This window comes from Onthophagus taurus, chromosome 7, assembly GCF_036711975.1.
Source record: "Onthophagus taurus isolate NC chromosome 7, IU_Otau_3.0, whole genome shotgun sequence".
In the NCBI taxonomy this organism is placed as follows: domain Eukaryota; kingdom Metazoa; phylum Arthropoda; class Insecta; order Coleoptera; family Scarabaeidae; genus Onthophagus; species Onthophagus taurus.
The window spans coordinates 33657820-33677509 of NC_091972.1; the positions used below are offsets into that span (position 1 = coordinate 33657820).

General features: G+C 33.3%; 1 protein-coding gene across 1 annotated transcript; it reads right to left on the reverse strand.

The window, feature by feature from the left end:
* Nucleotides 1–15929: 15929 nt before the first annotated feature.
* Nucleotides 15930–19009, reverse strand: LOC139430747 (uncharacterized). The gene is made up of 3 exons (XM_071197994.1): nt 18695–19009; nt 18188–18250; nt 15930–18112 (listed from the first exon to the last, which is right to left on the reverse strand). The coding sequence occupies exon 3, from the start codon at nt 17100–17102 to the stop codon at nt 16008–16010; it is 1095 nt and encodes a 364-aa protein (XP_071054095.1). The 5' UTR covers nt 17103–18112; nt 18188–18250; nt 18695–19009; the 3' UTR covers nt 15930–16007.
* Nucleotides 19010–19690: the final 681 nt, after the last annotated feature.

Sequence of the window (19690 nt, forward strand, 5' to 3'; positions counted from 1 at the left end):
AAGAATTCAATTAAGTTCACGAATCTATTTTCTTTTTTTCTGCGTTCTAAAACTAAAATATTTATATGGTTCAATTGGATCTTAGTTCCTAATACAAAAAAATAATTATTAGCGCTGTTTCGGAAATGAATGACTTGTTAATGAGAAAAATGGGTTATATGATAATGAAAGTGGATCATCTGAAATGAGTCGTTATCCTTGTCAATTACTGACTAATGAAGTCCAGGAATACCAACTAGTTTATGCTCCCGGTCTTTTATTCCGTAAGCGAAGGGCCCTTTCTAGGAGTATTTTGCATACTCGTTCAGGGCAGAATGCTAATACACCAATTTCGGAACGTTTTATGGAGGAAAAGTAGACTCGAGAGTTGGCTCACGAACGTGGAAATAACAACCTGCGATTTTTTACGAGATGTTTCCTGCATGCTGATGTCTTACAAGTGGTTTTTGCGAATAGTTTTTTCTTATTGTTACTGCAAGGGTTAAGTGTTTTATGTTGAGACCTCTTTTTATTTCCAAATAGAAAATCCTTTTATGACTCCCAAAAGAAATCTTTTTAGAAGTCTTATTAATAGAAAGAGGCGTATAAAATATAGACAAATCTGACATACGATAACATAAGTTGTCAATCTAAACTCAATTTTGTAATAACTAGTTGTTGCTTTAATGGTCTAATTAAATTAGCATAAAACGCTTTTGCACAATATGGAAAAAAGAATATATAGGCTTGTTGTATACGAAAAAGTGAAGTTAGCGACATTTGAAGTGTTAGGGTTGGTATTAGAAATGTACTGAGGAGAGTTCATTCCAAGAACATCAGATGACTCTTGTATTCATGTTAGGGGAGTGTAAAAACTTTAGACTCACACAAAGTAGCATAGATACTGAAACCCAGTAACCATAAAAGCTATTGCATACCTCCATTTCTATTACTGAGACGGTTCCGGAAATCGATTGTGTTGGGGTGTAGATAGTCGTACCATCTTGTTGGAAGAAACTGTTCCGAACTGATCCGAATTACGGAAGTCGTGGAATGGAAAATGAGTCCAGCATGTTTACCGTTGCGATCATAACCTTATAGCGTTAACATAACATGTTCTTGTCTTCGAAAATATTATCTTGTGTGAAGTAGTAAAGCAGCGTAATCTTGAAGCTTCAACTCCGAACTTTTTGAAATTTGTATGTGTAGGTCATCTTGCTAAATTATTCTTGTTGTTTAATTCGAAAATTTAGATCGCCACTGAAGGTACTTGTACATTTTTTGGGGTCTCAAGAAGTCCAATTAATATGTACGTCAATTCATACGTTATTGTATAGACAAAATGTACAGCGATGGCATACGAGTGGATATTCTGATGGTTGTCAAAGTGAATTCGTCGGTTTCCGAACAAGAAGTAGTTGTCTGTCACTGAATTTGTATACAATAAGAAGTCCACGACAGGCAACTTTAAATCTCACTTTGCTTACTCCAAACATCTGACGCAACTGAGTATTTTCCAGGGCAGTTTTCAAAACCACATCACAAACGAAATAACCCCCTTAGTACACTTTGCCATAATTTCTGTGGTTGAAGGAAGGCTATTTTTCGATAAGTTCTGGACTTTATAGTGAACCCGTTTCATAAATGCACCTCTAAGCATGCTGCTAAATAACTGAATATCTTAAAAGTACTTGATTATAAGTTACGACCCACTTATGGTTTATGTACAACAGTTATTTTACAGTGAAACAATACAGGATTATTTATTTTGAACAACATTACAACGCATACTACTGCACATGCAATATTATGAATTTAAATAACTTTTTTAAGGAAAATAACCTAGATTGGAAGCAATGTGTTGGAGTTAGTTCTTAGCATTCAAGCTATGACCGAAAATATAGAGGTGTCGTTGATAAAGTGAAAGCAATTACATAAAATTGTATTTTTAATCATAGTGCAGCAATGATTAAAAAGAGTGCAAGAATAGTATATTATTATACGAGCATATAATGAGGGCTATTATTCACTAAGGTTGTGTTATAGTTAATCAATAATTATAATTAATATAGTGATGTATACAAACTACCAGGCATTGAATTCTCGTTTATTTTGAAACTATGTGCTGAAATGGCCAACGGCTACATTCAGTTGTTATTTCATGTAGTGGTGAAATGGCTTTCACGTGGATAAATGTTAAATAGTTTATTTGAGGTACAAACATATGTGATGGAAATTAACTTTGATCTACGTGATCGATTGACCGATGAGTTATGACTATTAACAATAACATTTTTATCCGACATCTTCCGAGTCCAAAGAAAACTGAAAAGTTTGCAATAAAATTTCGTTACTTGTAAATTAATTCGTATTCATAAAGAATAATGACGATTCCCGTAGTTTCTTTATTGGATTGCTTGAGGAAATTACCATCCAATGTTACGGAATCTTTATTTTATAACCTACGAGATTTGGTGAAAAATTTTATTGATCTTTACTTTAAACGACTGCAAGCTCAACATTTTCAACGATTGGAGTAAGCTATTATAAAATTTAGGTAAGTTGTAAGAGAATGATCTCTTAAATAATGTAGTAACATGTAGTAGTGGTGTGACAATACCCTTGCTTCGAACATTTAAGCTATGGACATCAGTGCGGAATGTAATCTTATCATACAAATAAGATGAACATTGAAGCAACAGTAACTTATGATAAAATGAAACCATAAGATATATGCGATGGTTAAACATATTCAGCCACCGAAGATCGATCAGCCTGTGTGAGACATGAATTCTGAACACGCTGGATTCTTTGTGATGTTTTTGAGTTCAGACAATTATGATATACTGTATCACAAAAGCTAAAATGGCTCAGCACTAAGTAATCACAAAGCATAACCTTTGTGCTGCGATTTAAAATATTCCTCATGCTATATATGAGCTTCAAAGCAGCAAATGAAATTTTTGTTTTGTCCTGGATGTGCTTTTCGAACCTAAGATTCGAGTCGATCTGTAATCCTTAATTTCTAGCACACTCCCTAACATCAATACATTTACCACCAATATTCATTTTAAAATTTCTATTATTGATTTTCAAAAGAGTCGCGTACACCCCGCCTGCCAAAGCGAGTGTTTAGTGGATACATCTATCAGATTATTTATGTCCTCACTCAATTTAACTTGAGCAGTGGCCATGTCCGTAGGCAAGAACGATAGATAGATTTGAGAATCGTCAGCATAAAGATGTGACTCTGAATACTCTTGACTTCAAGCCTCGCAGTTCAGATCTCCGATCATCCAATTTAACCGCTTGTTATCTGTCTGACACATAAATATAAATAAAGGATAAGATAGCTGATAACATCCTATGATTGACAGTATCAAAGGCCCTACTGTAGTCCAGCAGAACTAATCCAGTAAGCCTATTTTGATTCGCCGCGAACAATATGTCATCATCTATATGCGTTAATGCTGTATCACAACTGTAGTCAGCACAAAATCCAGATTGTGTCCTAGGCAAAATATTCCGCCATCAAAACAGGGTTTAGTATGTCAGTGTAACGCGTCTTTAGACTTGAACCTTTTCCACTCTTTAGTCATAGTGGTCGTGGGTCACTATTACCAATGGTCTTTATTTGTAGGTTGGATATCAACTCTTTATACAACACTTTGGCTGATTGGAAAAAATCGTCATCACAGCAACTGTGGTCTTTTTAACACACTCTTTTCTCATTCATAAATTCTTGGCACACTATTTTTTAGCCCAACCGACAAGACGTCTAAAGTCAGACAAGCTACAATCGCACTTATCCAAGAATTCTCTCACAGAAGTTAACACTTCTTTTCCACGAGTCAGTACATCATGCCCACAGGTGTTTCACTTGTTATATGTATCCCTACCTTCAGCCTTGCCCTTATAGAATACAGCCACATTATATACATAAATACACTTTCCAAGTATAAGTTCGTAGACTTTCACGGTCGGTATTATTAAAAACAAAACAAAAACTAGAAACTTCTGGGTAATGCTGTGCATCTATTAAAACACGTTATGTTGCAACCTTCTTCAGAAACAAGATTAAAAGTGATAAAATCAGTGTAAAGTTGACAATATATAATAGAGTAATTAATTATTAACTAATTCATGCATTAATTACTATTGCCTCTTTTCCGCGTTCAGTATGGAGTGAGGAATCCTATCAATAGAAAGGATGAAGGTCGAGAATAAGCCCTACCACGTGAAAGAATACACAAGACCTTCAAGAACATACAACAGTGATAAACTATTTCCACTACACCTCAAAATTTGGGGTTCCATATCCACGCAAGACTAGTATTACTAGGATACTACTAGGATTACTATGGAGAAGGGAGAACAAATGTTCCAGAAGTGCTGAAAAACATTTTTGGAATCACGGAATTTGTCCACGCCTCACTTGAACAGTGTGAATGCTCCATTTACGTTTGATTATACGTTGTAACGTTAGGTGGCGAGCTTCACTACATCAAAATATACAACTAAGTGCTTGCATTCATTCGTGATCGGCATCATGGAGATTTTTCACGACGATGAAAATATTTTGGTCAACCAAATAAGGTTATGCAGATCGTAGATAATCATTATCCAATCTTCAGATAAATGCTTTACAAACATTTGTATCGTAATCAGTTGCAAACGACTTTGTTTTTGATTACAGTAGAGTTTTCCAACCTCGCTCAAAAAATTCGTCTATACCAACTTCCTAAATATTTCAGCGTAAGAAACTGAGCATCATATTTGCCAGACGAAACTCTACGCCCAAAATGGTGACTTAGAGCACCCGCTACTTTCTCTTTCTCAATAAAGGGGTTATAATTGAACACAATTTCTAAAAATTAATCAAAATCTAAAATATTTAGAAAGAGGACTGAAGAGGATTAAAATATTTAGAAACAGTTTGTTGCTAGAACGTCACTAGCAATGCTTCGTGCAAAAGTGAGATTTTGCTCTATTCTGAACATGTAATCGAGTGAAGAGTTGTACAAAAGTTTATACAAAGTTAATCGTATACAGCGCTTCCCAAAACTCCCGGGACGGAGCTATAAGTTTTGAACGAGTGAAGAAAAAAATTTTTAAATTTGGGAATTACTAAAGGGTCATAAAAACTACATTCTTGGATAGGTTAAAATTTTCATTCAGAACGCCACATGTTCTTTTAGGGGATGACCACCCCTACATTTTTAGCTATCGAATCGGACCCCTACACTGTTGAGTTTTACCTTGTTTTAAAGGTAATGAAAAAAGAAACACAATCCCATAAACGAAAACCCGATATCTTAATTCTTTCAAGAATTATGAGGGGTTGACTACCAAATGGGAAAATGAATGAAGGTGACTTCGAAAGAAGGTTGGGATTCAGTGAAATAGTACATGAAAAATGTGATGTTGACAGAAATTTGCTTTTGAACGTTGTTTTTTCTGATGAGGCTACTTTCTACTTGAATGGTAAGGTTAATAGGCACAATTGTCGTTATTGGAGTGACGAAAATTTCGATTTTTTCTTTTGGGAATTTCTGAACAGTAGAGTATATGCAACAAAACAAGAATCAATAAATGATTTGGAAAATCGCATACTTGAAGAACCACCAATATCACTAGGGATATGCTCCTGATGGTTCAAAATTCCATCTATGAGCGTTTGAGTCATTGCGACAAGAAGGTCGACAATTTGAACATTTGTTATGAAAATAGTAATAAACGTGCAAAAAACATGAAAACATTTTATTTTCCCATTTGGTAGTCACCCTCTCATAATTCTTGAAAGAATTAAGATACCGGGTTTTGGTTTATGGGGTTGTGTTTCTTTTTTCATTACCTTTAAAATAAGGTAAAACTCGACATCCCCTAAAAAAACTCCACATTGCATGAAAGTTCTAAACTATCTAAGGATGTAGCTTTTATGACTTTTTAGTGATCCCCAAATTTTCAAATTTTTCTTTTAACTTGTTCAAAACTTATAGCTCCGTCCCGAGAGTTTTGGGAAACCCTATATAATACCATAGAGTAGAGTCCTCAAGCGTAATTTAAAAATTTTTTGTGTTAAAATTTCTTTACATCAATTTTTGAAGAAAATTGACTTTTCCTAAAATAGTCTTTTGTAGATTTAGAACTCGAAGATCTCGCATCAATAATAAAATGTATTGCTTTCATTAATTGCGATATATGTTCTTCGAATTGCGTGGATTATCTTAATTAATAAATCCGGATTTGTTGAAAATTCTAATAATTCATACAATTTTAACTTTATAACTATCTATATTATTTTTCAATATTATCTTATGATAATAGTCACCTGTTGGTGTCACGGAGAATTTTAATATAGTCAACGTCATATCAACTCTACATCGCCTAGCTTTGTCTTCTTGCGTTATAATAAAGAGGGTAGCAACGTTATTATTTTCATAATCTTTTATGAAGTTTTAAAATAGACGAATATATTTTTATCATCAAATTCAATGAATTACTTACTTGTCACGTGTTGCACGTGTTGCACGAGACTCAAAGCAACCCTACATCTGGTTAATTGCCTCAAAATTTCCGCATTGCGGAAAAGGGTTCCACGCCTAAGGGATTCGACGTTAATCAAATTGTCAATACGAAACCACTGAACGATTTATCTTTACAAGAACGTTCTACTCGTTCAGGAATATTTTTTTGTTCTAAATTATTCTTAATTTTACGAGTTATTTATCAATTTCCTGCTAGTGTGGGCGGATTAACATCAAAAGCTAATACATTTTTATGCCTTATTACTTGATTTCACCCTTTTCGTTTCGTATATTAAACAGGAATCGCTTAAATAATTCCGCTGACTAATGTGAACGAGCTGCTTCCTCGTAGGATTAATGAATTTTGTTCCCCAAGTCGATTTCCACTTGAGCCACGAACGATTACAGAGCGTTAAGGGACAGTACTTTCGCGATCGTGGAGCCCCCAATCGAGTTTTATCTCTGGGAGAAAGGTCAGGGTAGAGTTTACTGAAATCTGAACTTCCACTAATGGACTGTAATGTGAACGTCGTACTGATTACTGCTGGCCCTCTTAACAAAGACGAGATGGTGTCTTTTCGCCGGCAATGAACGTGGCGTTATTGCTTCGTTACACAACTACTGTTCCGTAGAGAATTTATTTAGGTCACTACTAAAAGTACAACTGCACGTTCGTAGTATGGATGATTTTGTAATTGAGAAATTAAAAATAGGTTACGTGGTCTTTGTAGGATTTTGATAATAACAAGAAGATGTGTGGAATATATCTCACGTTGACTTGGTATAAAGTTTCAATGGGTTCTTGTCGCGAATTGCTTTGTCAATTTATTTTACAAAATAAACTCCTTACAAGAATGCCAATATCTGTTGCGACACCAACGTTTGCGTTCTCCCGGCAAAAGTTTCGCCAAAGTTAAATGATACAGACTTTGTACTTGTCGCGTACTATTACGTTAGAGTTTGAAAATAGCTTAATGTAAGTATCAAGTTGGAAAACAAACGAGAAGAGGAATGGGGAATCCATATTAAACTAGATTCCATAACAAAATTTGTTAAATAACAAAATAATTTTATTACACTTAAGGACGGTTATGTCACATCAACGCGATTACTTCAAGTATAAATTCTTTATGCGATCAGAAATAACTTATGTTTCTGTCTTGCAGTGCAGTCTTGCTGTCTGCACTGTCTTTGCAGTCTCTGTAAAATATTCGTTGTTGGTTTGAAACTGCCGAAAAAATAATAATTTTTATTTTAGGTGCAGCTAACGTACACAGTTGTAAATTAATTTACAGTTGTAATCGATCACATACGGTTGAAATGGCTATTCCCCTTAGGACATCCCTTAACGAGATTAGCGAGAAAGTCCCTTTTATTGACAGAATAGTCATTTGAAGGAGGAATTGAACAGATGAGAAATATGTAAATCAAATGCTTTAAGGGCCGGTTGTACAATATACCGATAAACTTCCCGACAGCATTGTCTGGCCGATAAGTTAGTTTGTACTCTATTACAATGTACGGATATTTCTGTCGGGGAGATCATTGACAGGATAACTTATCGGGTACTCAGAGGTGCCGATAAGACGCTTATCCGCCAGATATGTATGGTTACCAAGGTTTTTAAATAACAACATTGACAAATGTTGTCTGTCGTGAAAAAGTTTGGTTAGTTTATTGTTCTGGAAGGAAAAAAAAAATAAACGTGCTACTAATTATACACTAATTATACAATTTAGAAAGCGGCATGGCAAAAGATTTGTCAAAGTTTTAATTCAACCGGCACGATAAACCGTGCATGGGAACAGGTTCGCAGTAAATACGAAACATTAAAAAAAGATGCCCATCAAGCCGTTGCCAAATACCGCATGATGTGATGGGTACTGGTGGAGGTCCATGTGAAGAAAAGTTAGAAAAGTAGTAAGAAAAGTAAACCCGTTACATGAAAGAACTAGAAATTTGATAAAACTAAGCTGCGATTGAACACCATCGCAATTTGACAGTGATTGTTTAGGTTAATTATTTTACCAATTTTATAATATATGTTTAATTCTGTTTATGAGAAATGCATGTTTAATCTTAACTGTTAATTCTTTTTAATTCTTAACTTTTTTTGTTAACCGAAACCGTCTCAAAAAATCCGTTTCATCCCACTGTGCCATGTGGTTACGTCGTTCTTTAATTTTTTTTCTTTTCTTTTACTTAAAAATATTAACTAAACATTCGTTTTCGGAATCGCTGCTGGTACTAGTGCCGTACAAATTAAACATTTTTCGATATTTTTCAAAATGCTAATTGTATAATTTACACAATTGTTATTATTGTCAAAATCAGTTCAAATTTCAAAGAAAGATGTTAGCGTCAGCAATCTACGGCACAAATTACTAGATATGGGGGAAAAGTACTATCAACCGAGTCTTATGTAGCCGATAGCAATCCTCCCGACAAAAACAGTTTGTACAATAGCGAATATCTTTATCCTCCCGATAAGTTTATCGACCGAACAGTTATCAGACAGATTTATCGGTATATTGTACAACCGGCCCTTAATCAGTTATAGGTTTCAGGTTCTATATCTACCCATCCTGAGTAAGTACTTCATCAACAACATAAATGACAACAATAGGACTCTTAGATGATGCATTGTTGTTCCGGAAAGTATTTGAGATAACTTATCGGGTACTCAGCAGTGCCGATAAGACAGTTATCGGCTAGATATTTATGGTTACCCAGGTTTTTATATAAAAGCTTTGTATGGTTACTACATAGGTTAACCTATAACATTAACCCCTATACGTACGTTATGTCAGTTGTCTGTCGCGAAAATTTGTTGAAACAATTATTATTGCCGAAATCATAATTCAAACTTCAAAGAAAGACGTTAGCATTTCCAACCTACGGCGCAAATCACTAGATATGGGGAAAAACTACTACCAACCCACTCTTATTTCGCCGATAGCAATCTTAACGACAAAACTGTTTGTACAACACCGAATATCTTTATCCTCCCGATAAGTTTATCGGCCGGACAGTTATCAGGTAGATTTATCGGGACATTGTACAAGCGGCCCTTAATCTGTTAAATTCTGAGAATCTAGTAACATTTAATAAAGCAAGAGTCGTTAGCGGTACACGACATTCCTCTGTCTTAATGAAATCATATCAGCTGATTCTAAAGCAAGAAGGTCCAATAGTGCCGCATAGCAATACACACAATTACTTAAGATTATGCAACAGGTAATCAAAAAGGACTTTAGTAAAATAAGTTGAAAAAAGATGCTACAACACCTAACAAAATTGGGTAAATCGTAGAAACACTATTTGACGCTTTATCCCCCGTAATATTTAATCTGGTTGTATAAGCTGTCATACGGGAGGTTGGAATGTGAAATTTTATCAACACGAAAACCTTGCAGCTATATGCGTACGCAGATGACATAGTGACCCTAAGTCGCGTCTAAGGAGAATTGAAGCTGAAACTTATTCAACTAACAAAAAATGGTTCAAAAGTAGGACTCATAACTAACGAATTTTTTTCAACATAAGAAATTATTTATTTGAACGAGTATATGAAGCATTGTATATTGGGGATCCAGAGTAAACGAAACGTTTTTAATAATGTCATTGAAGAAATTGAGGTTTGAATACTTAGCGGCTATAAGTGAGTGCTGCTATGCCAACAAACACCTAATGATAAATAAAATACTAGGCTGACAATCGCAACTCAAGTTTTATCGCACTATTATAAGGCCAGGAAAATAAAACGAATTAAGAGTGTTTGAAAGACGGACCTTGCGCAAGATATATCAAACACAAATCACTTGTTTTGCGCGAGCATTATGGCATTTAATTTTGCGTTATTTATTGGATTTCGAAAATCTGGCAACAGTTTCGTAGTTAACTAATAATATTAAATAGATGATAACTTAATAAAAAATAGTTTTAAAAAATGTTTTATGTAAACTTTTAGCAATAGTTAATCATCCATTAGTAGCTCTACTTGCAGGTAGAGTCCTCTACCAGTGGTATCTAGTTTTCTGCAAGCAGTATTTAGTCGCCCATTAGGAGTATCTAGTCATCTGCTAGTAATATTCAGCCATTTTCAAGTAGTATCTAATTTTCTTTAACTACTATCTAGTCTTGTATTAGCAATGCCACGTATTTCATTACCAGTATTTAGTCTTTTGCCACCAGCATCTGGTCTTCTGCTAATAGTACTTACAATTAGTTTTCTACAAGCAGTAGGTAATCTTTTATAGGCGGTATTTAGTTTTCATCTAGTAATAGCTAATCTTCCGTTAAAAGTATACTCTGTGGAAAGCTGAGCAGCACCGGTGTTCACAACTGCTTACTTTCCACTGTGCCAATCGCTATTCTGCTCGGGTTGGTCTAGGGTTTTTCGGCTACAGCGACGTATCGTTCGTGTCATACGTGGACTGAAGTATCGAGATGAGTGCCGTGAATTCTTTATAGATCAGAAAATACTATCATTTACCGCGATATTTATATTGATGCTATTGATGCTTTATATTGTTGCTGTACTTGCACAACAATGTAGATAAATATATCTCTAATTAAATTCTCTTCTTCTAATTCTATTCTTATTCGGAGTTCCTTGAATATAAATTTTTTGAAAGAGATTTTGTGGCAATGGGCATCGGTCGTGACAGCATCAATTCATAGAATGATGATCTACATGTGATTTTAGTATGTCTTTGTGTGCTTTGTTCTCTTTTTGTTTCTTTGTAAGATTTTTCTATACGACGAGTGTAAAAAATGTATATTTTGGATGCACAAATAAATATTATTGTTATTATTATTACAAGTAGTGTTTAGTCTTTTATTAGCAGGACCTAGTCATATGCTAGTAGTATCGGCTTTTCTTGTAGCAGTATCTAATCTTTTGCAAGTAGTATCAAGTCTTTTATTAACAGTACCTATCAGTGCAAGCAGTATGTAGTCTTCTGCCAGCTGTGTCTAGCTGTACCTAATTATGCTCTTAGATAAAAGAAAATCTTTCGTATGTTAATTTGGATGCAGACAGTGTAGAACTATGCAATCGATATCATTATCTATTGATTCACCAAGAACTTCACAATTTGATAAACAACTTGATAACCTATAATATTTTTTATAAAGATACACAATTAACATGTTATTTGTGTTTTAATCATTATGAAGAATATTAGAAATTAAATTAAATATAATCAAATCGCGTAACTGAAAGTGGAAATTACGATAAATTAATTAAATGTATTGTATTTGTTTATTATACTCAGCCATTTTTAAAATTACTGCACATTACTGCAGTTACTAATAATGTAATGATGAAATATTATATTTTCATTATTAATTTTCGCTTTTAAAAATGCGAAATAGTTGAGTGTAAACCACTCCGGTTAATTAAAAATTGCCACCAAATACAGAAACTCAACATTATATTAAATATTTGATATAAAAAATAAACTTATATTTGATCTATAAATCAACGCTATAAAATTATAAAATAAAATTATCTTCATTTTACGTAGTAACATTATACATTTGAATTATACCTAAATAATTCATAATCTGTACTTCGAAATTTCATAAAATGAAATTAGTTGATGTAGATTTTGTAACACAGATACGCACATCGTCCACTCCTGGAATTTTCGCCAAAGCGAAAGCTGGCGTAAAATCAGAACCCCCTGAACGCGTTACGTTTAAGTGAAAATGGCCATTCCGTGTCCGTTACAGTAGCCAATTAGCTCCGAGCCGAGTTCCCGCAGCTCTGAACGTATGGGAGATGCTGCCGCAGATGTACAATTCCGGTGTAATATGTTTATCTCCGGTTGCGGCAGTAATGTGTCCAGGATAAGGCAGATCCGGACGGAGATAGACTGAAATTATGTCGCTGCCTAGTCCGGCATCTGTCTCTCACTCACCTTAATTCTCTAATCTATTAATTTTATTAATTTTGCAATAAAAATAATTTTATTATTAACAGTCTCTTTAAGATTAATACTGAAACTTTTTGATTCCTTAAACACACTAATTGAGCCCATAGTTTTCTAATTGAAAAGAGAAAGAGTTGGAATAGTATTTTTCAAGAAACTTTGAGACAACGGAGATCACGACCATTCCGGAATTCGAAGTAAGCGTGCCAGGAGGAGCTGCCGACCGAAGAGTTAATGGAGTTCTCTGTGCATTATAAAACCGCGACGGAGTCAGCTACAATTGCGGTTTTAATTAAACTCCAAAGATATTACACTGGTTTAGCTGCGGCAGAGTGAAAAGTAGCGGCACAACGGGGCTGCTGCCAACCGTGTACACGCGAAATTAAAGTCGAGAAAGATATTTGATATATGCCGGAAGCGGTAAACAGACTTAAAATAAAATAAAATTAATCTTTTGAGCTTTGAATCTGCAAGTAATTAGCTAAAACCATTCTTGGATTTATTATAATTTTTTTTTGGATACAACTTTTTTGTCTATTCCAACAAATAACTTTTAAGTTAAAAGTCAAAAAAGTTTATGAAGCTCTTTTAAGAGACTTTAATAACATAAAGCATTTTTGATATAAATTCTTTTTCCACGTAGAATATAGTAGGTAATTTCGTGAATTTCAATATGAGCTCGGTTAAAAAGAATACGGAAATAAAATTGCCTTTATTCGTCTTGTGTCGTAAAACATTTCAGATTATAAAAATATCTAAGCGTCTCCGTCATCGCGCAGTTCAACTAGTTTTCTTTGGATTATGAATCATCTTGATATAGTTGATGTGTGTTCCATTAATGATGCATTTCCGTAATCCATCTTTTCTAGATACATTTTTTCGATACAAGAAACTTAAAAGATTTCTCAACGTGTTGACACTTCCGATATAAATACGTTTGTAAACGTAAAGTTTACTACAAAGTGGTTATAAATTTTAAATGTTTCAATACGTATTTTAGGCGAATTAAGTAAAAAATTGTTGAACTCTTCTTGGAATTCTTGGGGGTAAAGTTTTTCGAGTTCGTGCTTATTATTTCGAAATAATCCGCTCAAGTTTATAAAAGCTTCCGAAACAAGTAAAATATCCCTAATTCTTTTATGGAACTAGTTAAGTATAGCCATTTTAGCATAGCAGATCTTTTATTTTGTTTTTTTATTCGTTCTAGTATTTTTTTTTGTTCTGCCGACAATTCCCTTTAATTAGAAATAGCTTTCGACCCAGCAATGCAAACAGCAAAGGTTGGGAGGACATTTATTGAAAGAGCGAAAAGCGTTCCAATTCCTATTGAAAGCAAAGAACGAGGACGAATAAAACATTTTAAGCTTAAATGATAATACTTACACCTAATTACGAAAAGATTAATTCTTATTTCATTAGAATTAAAAAGTAATATTGTACTTTTTTGATTTTGGAATGAAACTTGCTTGAGGAAATACAAGTAGATTTCTCTTGGGATTTTATTTTCTTTTCTTGGAAGCTAAGAGATATAAAAAGGGGGAGTGTGTCAGGTTTCCTGTTCCTTTGTATCGTAAATATCAATTAACGAGTCCGGCCGTTTATCATACCGAAGCGTTAGACGGTACTCTCTCATCTCGATGCAATGAATTCTAATTAGTAAGCGACGTGATATATGACTAAATGATATGGTCGCTAATAAACGTAATTCTTAGTCATTTACTTTACTACAGTGTAAAGTGGGCGAGTAAAGATATAACTTTAATATTATCTAGTAACGTTAACTTTAACTACATCTAAATTGAATCTAAAAGAATCACATTAAGCTTAATAAAATTGTAGTTATTAAAAGAGTAATTAAGAAGTAACACTAAATTAAAAACGTTGTTGCAATAATATTGTTTAAAATATCTTTTTAGCTAAATCTGTTGAATAGATTGAGATTCTTTAATGCTTCATATCTTTATAAAAAGCTTAATTGATAAGGATTATAACACGATATGTCTTGTTGTCATCTAATATCTAGAACGTTTGTAATAATGTTACTGAGTGCAGCTTTTTCAGAAAACATTTCTGAATACCACTCCTTTTGATAACTGTTTGGATCATTATATATTCATAATGCCACTTTTATTTCTTTGCACTACTTTATCAAGTTTATCAATTACTGCGTATATAGTTGAAATATTTTTGTTTCCTGATATTTTCCAATTACTGATTAGACGTTCTGTATTTTTTGAATGTATCGCATTTTTCTGTGTATTACCATTTTCAACACAAATAAATGCAGGAAATACATTTTCATCTTGCGTATTTAAGAGAAATAAGAATATTAAGACACAAACTATATCGACTTTTTGCCTATATCCACATAGGCAAAAATGGACGAGCTAATGATGCTGCATTTTTTGCAAAATATTCTTTCAATGCAGCATTAGAAGATATTAAGAATAAGTTAAATTTTTCTTAAGAACCTACATTTTAAAACCATTTGGAAGAAGTACTCATCAATCTATTAAACAAAAACACACGGGCAACTATTGCTGTAGATTTTCTTTCTGAGGTCCTAAAACATGACAATGCTTTTCTCTAAGCCAATGGGTCTGCTTCCATTTGTATCACTGTTGAATCCAGATTTTTTCCAGACCTTTTCGAAAAATCACATGACTAGAAAACATTGAACGCAATAAATAATATTTTCTATGGCTTAGCAATTAATTATATATGTTATATTGGTTGAAAACTATCACTATAAGTACTGGTCCAATTTGTGGTTGGCAAATATTATCAAAGTTGGACCTTCCACCATCTATCGAAAGTAAAAAATTCCTTTAAACATTTTTTTCTGCGATGCTCAAGTTTTTAGAAAAGAACGCAAGTGATTGTTAAATTCCATAGATATGTTTTACATATCATTTTCTAGTCTAACGTTTATGGACCTTTGCTTTCATATTTCCCTTTAATAGAGCGATCATTTCAAAAGTTGTGTGGCATGGGTATCCTGTAGAACATTTTGAACAATTTCAATTATGTTTTAACATCAAACATTTTGCATACCTTCTTTTACATCCATTCAATATTTTAGTTTGGTCAAGAATTGTCTGAATGAGTCTTCACTGCTATATCTCCCAATAGAATCCAAAGAAGAGAGAGAGACCATATCGCTTACTAAGCACAATAGTGGCGTAAGCGCTAATTAGCGCTATGAAGATAATCGCGTTCATAATTTTGGTTGAATTTTAATGCAATGTAATAAGCAACAACTTGTCGTTTAAAATTTTTTAATTTCGTTTTACTGTTATTATATTTCATGCAGAGACATAGATTTATTGTAAGATTTCAAAAATAAAATTTTTTTTTGTGGTTTCGCCACTATTGCTCAAATAATAGAGTATTTTCTCATATCATATGTGACCTAAAGTAAAAAAATTATCAATATTTTGAATGAAAATTACTTGTAAATGCGTGAAATAGAATACACTGGTAGTTGTTTCAAACTGAAAATGTATTTAACCAACAGTTACAACTTTCTGAAATTAATACACAAAAAAATGCACGGGAAACATTACTCAATCTTCAAGTTCTGGTAAAATTGTTGGTGAGCCATTGGTATTGATTTGTTTTTTAAAAGACTTTGCAAGTCGTCATATTTTTTCTGAGAAATCGGAATTCTGTCTAAATATGCCGACTCCAAACTAACCTCTTTGAAATCGAAAAAATTTTTTTTTCTTTTTATTTTCTGTATTTCAACAAAATTAAACGTTTTATCTTTGTAAGATAACTTATAAAAAAAGCGTCTTGGATAACAGCGATCTACTTTAATGACACAAATGTCATTAAAATTGAATTTATTTCCGTCTGCATCGACATTAAAAACAGAGTTTGCCACTTTTTCATTTAAAACTTTAAGATCAACGAAATCTTTGTGGCACATTTCATGAATGCTGAATTTAGGTTCTGTCTTTCTAGCATTACCTATAATTGCTGAGTAATGTGCAGGAACATAAATAGGTCCATTCTTTAATGCTTTTTTCACGGCTCTTTCAATTATAGAATGACTTGCGTCTCCTTCATTTTGCCCGTGCCCTACAACTAAAAACTTATATGTAATACTTTTTATCTTAAAGTTTGTGACAGCGTATAAAAAAGCAGTAATTATAAACTTATTTTTTCCTTGGCCACCGCAGTTATCAGAATAAAGAACAATTTCTAAATCTTCCGAGGTAGCAATTTTTGAGCGGTTTTTCAAAAATTTCAAAAGATAGGTACCTATTTCTGATGCTCCTCTTTTTCCCTCTCCTTCATGCCAAAAGTAACAGTCAACATGGCCTAATCCTTTTTTATGTAGTTGGTAAACAGTAAAGTTATAGCAATTTAATCGAGACTTATAATAAAATGAGGATACATCGCCTCTCGGAACTGGAAGAGCTGCTTGTAAATCAAAACAATAAACTTGATACAGGTCACTAATCTTTTCTTTGTCATTGTTTTTTTCAGTTCTTGATAATTCTTTCTCCTCAATGTGATGTTTGTAGTTTTGTTCTAATTCGTCTTTTTCTTCAGCATTTGAGTTTTTAAATGTTGTGCATTGTAGACACTGATCTTTTTTAGGTGTATGAAACGACATATTAAATTCGTACTTAAACAAATAACGGTACATATGAATTTTGCCATACGGCCTTCCATTTTCTTCACATAATTTTACATAATCATTATACAAATCTGTTAAAGACTTTCCACCTTCTATATATTTTTTTGTGTGTTTGTTCTGGTGTAGTGGCTCTCCACAGCTGGAATTGACTTAAGGTGCTCCCTCATATCCATTTTTATTTTGTCTGGGACAGTTCGTGCACTGTTTCTTCCACGTAAATCTTTTACTAGGATACCATCAACATCTTTAGATTTTACTGTTCTAATAAATCTTTCTGATATTCCAGGAGTGTTTTTAAAAAACAAAAAACACACTTGTATTCTTTGTTCATTTTTGTTAAAAAAATATGCTTTATTTAAACTGCGATTTTTTTTTCGATCGATCACAATTCTCTTGTATTTTGGATTGATTGATGACATTTGATTGAGAACAAAATATCTCTGCTGTTCTAGACTTCCCAAAGCCCAAAAATTTTTAAAATAGTTGTGTCGGTCTTCATCGCTAAATTTTATGGTACATTTCAGTTTACAAGTATCTTTACACGGTGGTAACAGTTTACGAGCCGGAATTTTTACATTGTTGCCTCTTTTACCTCTATTGACAGGAGAATATTCCTGGCCAGAATTCCTCAATCTTTTAGCAATTGATCGTTTCCAATCCTCTTGATTTCGTTTTCTTTACGTGTTTTCTTTTTGTTTTTGTCCACTTCATTTCCAGAACCGTAGTTATTAATAGAATCATCTATATTTTCTTTGTTGATATCATAAGTAGGATCAGCATCACTATCATCAAACTGAGACCCTGGAGACGTTGACCTGGATAATGATGAAGAAGATTACGATTTAGATGAAGATGTTGATGATTCACAAGTAGATCAAGAGGATCTTCTCAAATTTAACAGCTCATCATCCTTTTTAAGTGAATCTTGATTTTGAGCAACCGTAACATGGTCTACATTTCTAGTGTTTTTGAAAATCAGGTGACTAGAACTTCCAGCAGTGCTTGTATTTTTTGAGCACCTAAATTGCAAATATTATAATTAAATATAAATACAAAAAACGTACGTTATGTTTAAATGAAAATTAAAAACTTACGGTATGCCAATAGCAGAATATTTTTTCACCACGTTTGCTCATTCTTAAAAAAAGTATTTCCTGCTAAAAATAAAATAAAATTTACAACAAATAAAGAAACACATGAAGTAATCACTATAGATATCAACTTTTAGACAGCAATTTATAACGAAGCGTGTTAAAACTTTCAACAGTATTATTAAAAATTACTTCGCGTTAACAGTGATCTTATTTTGTTCGTGGAGTTATCTCCACTCACAAAATAAAATCTGACTTTTAGCACTTACATCATAAATAACTATTAAATTAAAGTTTCATTGTTTTTCCAAAATCTCTAAATGGCAATCATAGCGGTTAATGGGTTAATGAACAATAACCTATCTGATAACTTATTATAATTTTACTGTAATATCGTTAGTCAGTCTAAATGTAGTTAAACAATTTCAATGTCATTGAGAGTAAAATCGACGAAAAATAGAATAAGTCACTATCTTTTAACAAAAATACAAACATAATAAAAATACTTACTGCAGCACTGACGAAATGTGTTATTCCAACGTTATGACTTATGACTATAAACTATTTGACACTCAAACCAAACAATAACGACGAAAGTATTAATTTGTCACTATGGCAGCACTTTCTGGTTTATTTTCGGCGAGGTACGGAACAATACTGGCGAAACTGCCAAATCGTTAGTATGAATCGCAGATCCTACACCCATAAGCGACCGAAGATAGACGCAAACTAATATGCGTCTCTCTTACCCTTAAACACCAATTCATTTTTTTCTCATATCGAGTGGCGTATGTCGCGCTCTATCGGCAACGGTTTAAGTTATAGTTTCGTCATTTATGCACGTAAAAGTACGCTGAAAATCAATATTCAACTTTTTGTAGTTTCGCCACTATGATTCTCAATAAGCGATATGGTGTGCAGTGTCGTCAACGAATATAATTATATCTTACCTTGTTGAATTTTGCAAGATATGATTCCTAAGCTGGTTCCCTTATGCGAGGCGATTCTGTTGCTTTGTGATTTTGTTTCCGTTTAATTTTCTTAATGCCAAGGCCAAGTTTTTCACAGCTTCATTCACGAAGAAATTGAAGGAGAATCGTATAAGGTGCTTTTGCGAGCGGTACAAAACTAAACAAAATATGTTTTAATCAAAAGTATTATAAATGTATGAAAAATAACACAAAAACTAAACATCAACCCATGATACTACAACCAAACTCCAACATATGGACTGAAAAAAGTAAACAGAACTAAGAAGAAAACGCTTCACAAGTAAAAACCATCACAAACATAGACAACACTGACAAATTAACTACAATTCTGGGAAAAATAGAATTACACCGGAATCAACGTCACTTCACGAAGAGATTATGACTGCAGAGGTGCGAACTAATAAACATATGGAATGCTCATCACAATGAATAATAAACACTACCTACCTAAAAGTAGCTTACTGGAGCGAGCGTAGTAAATAAGAAAATAATAAGAGGAATCCTAGAAACCTCC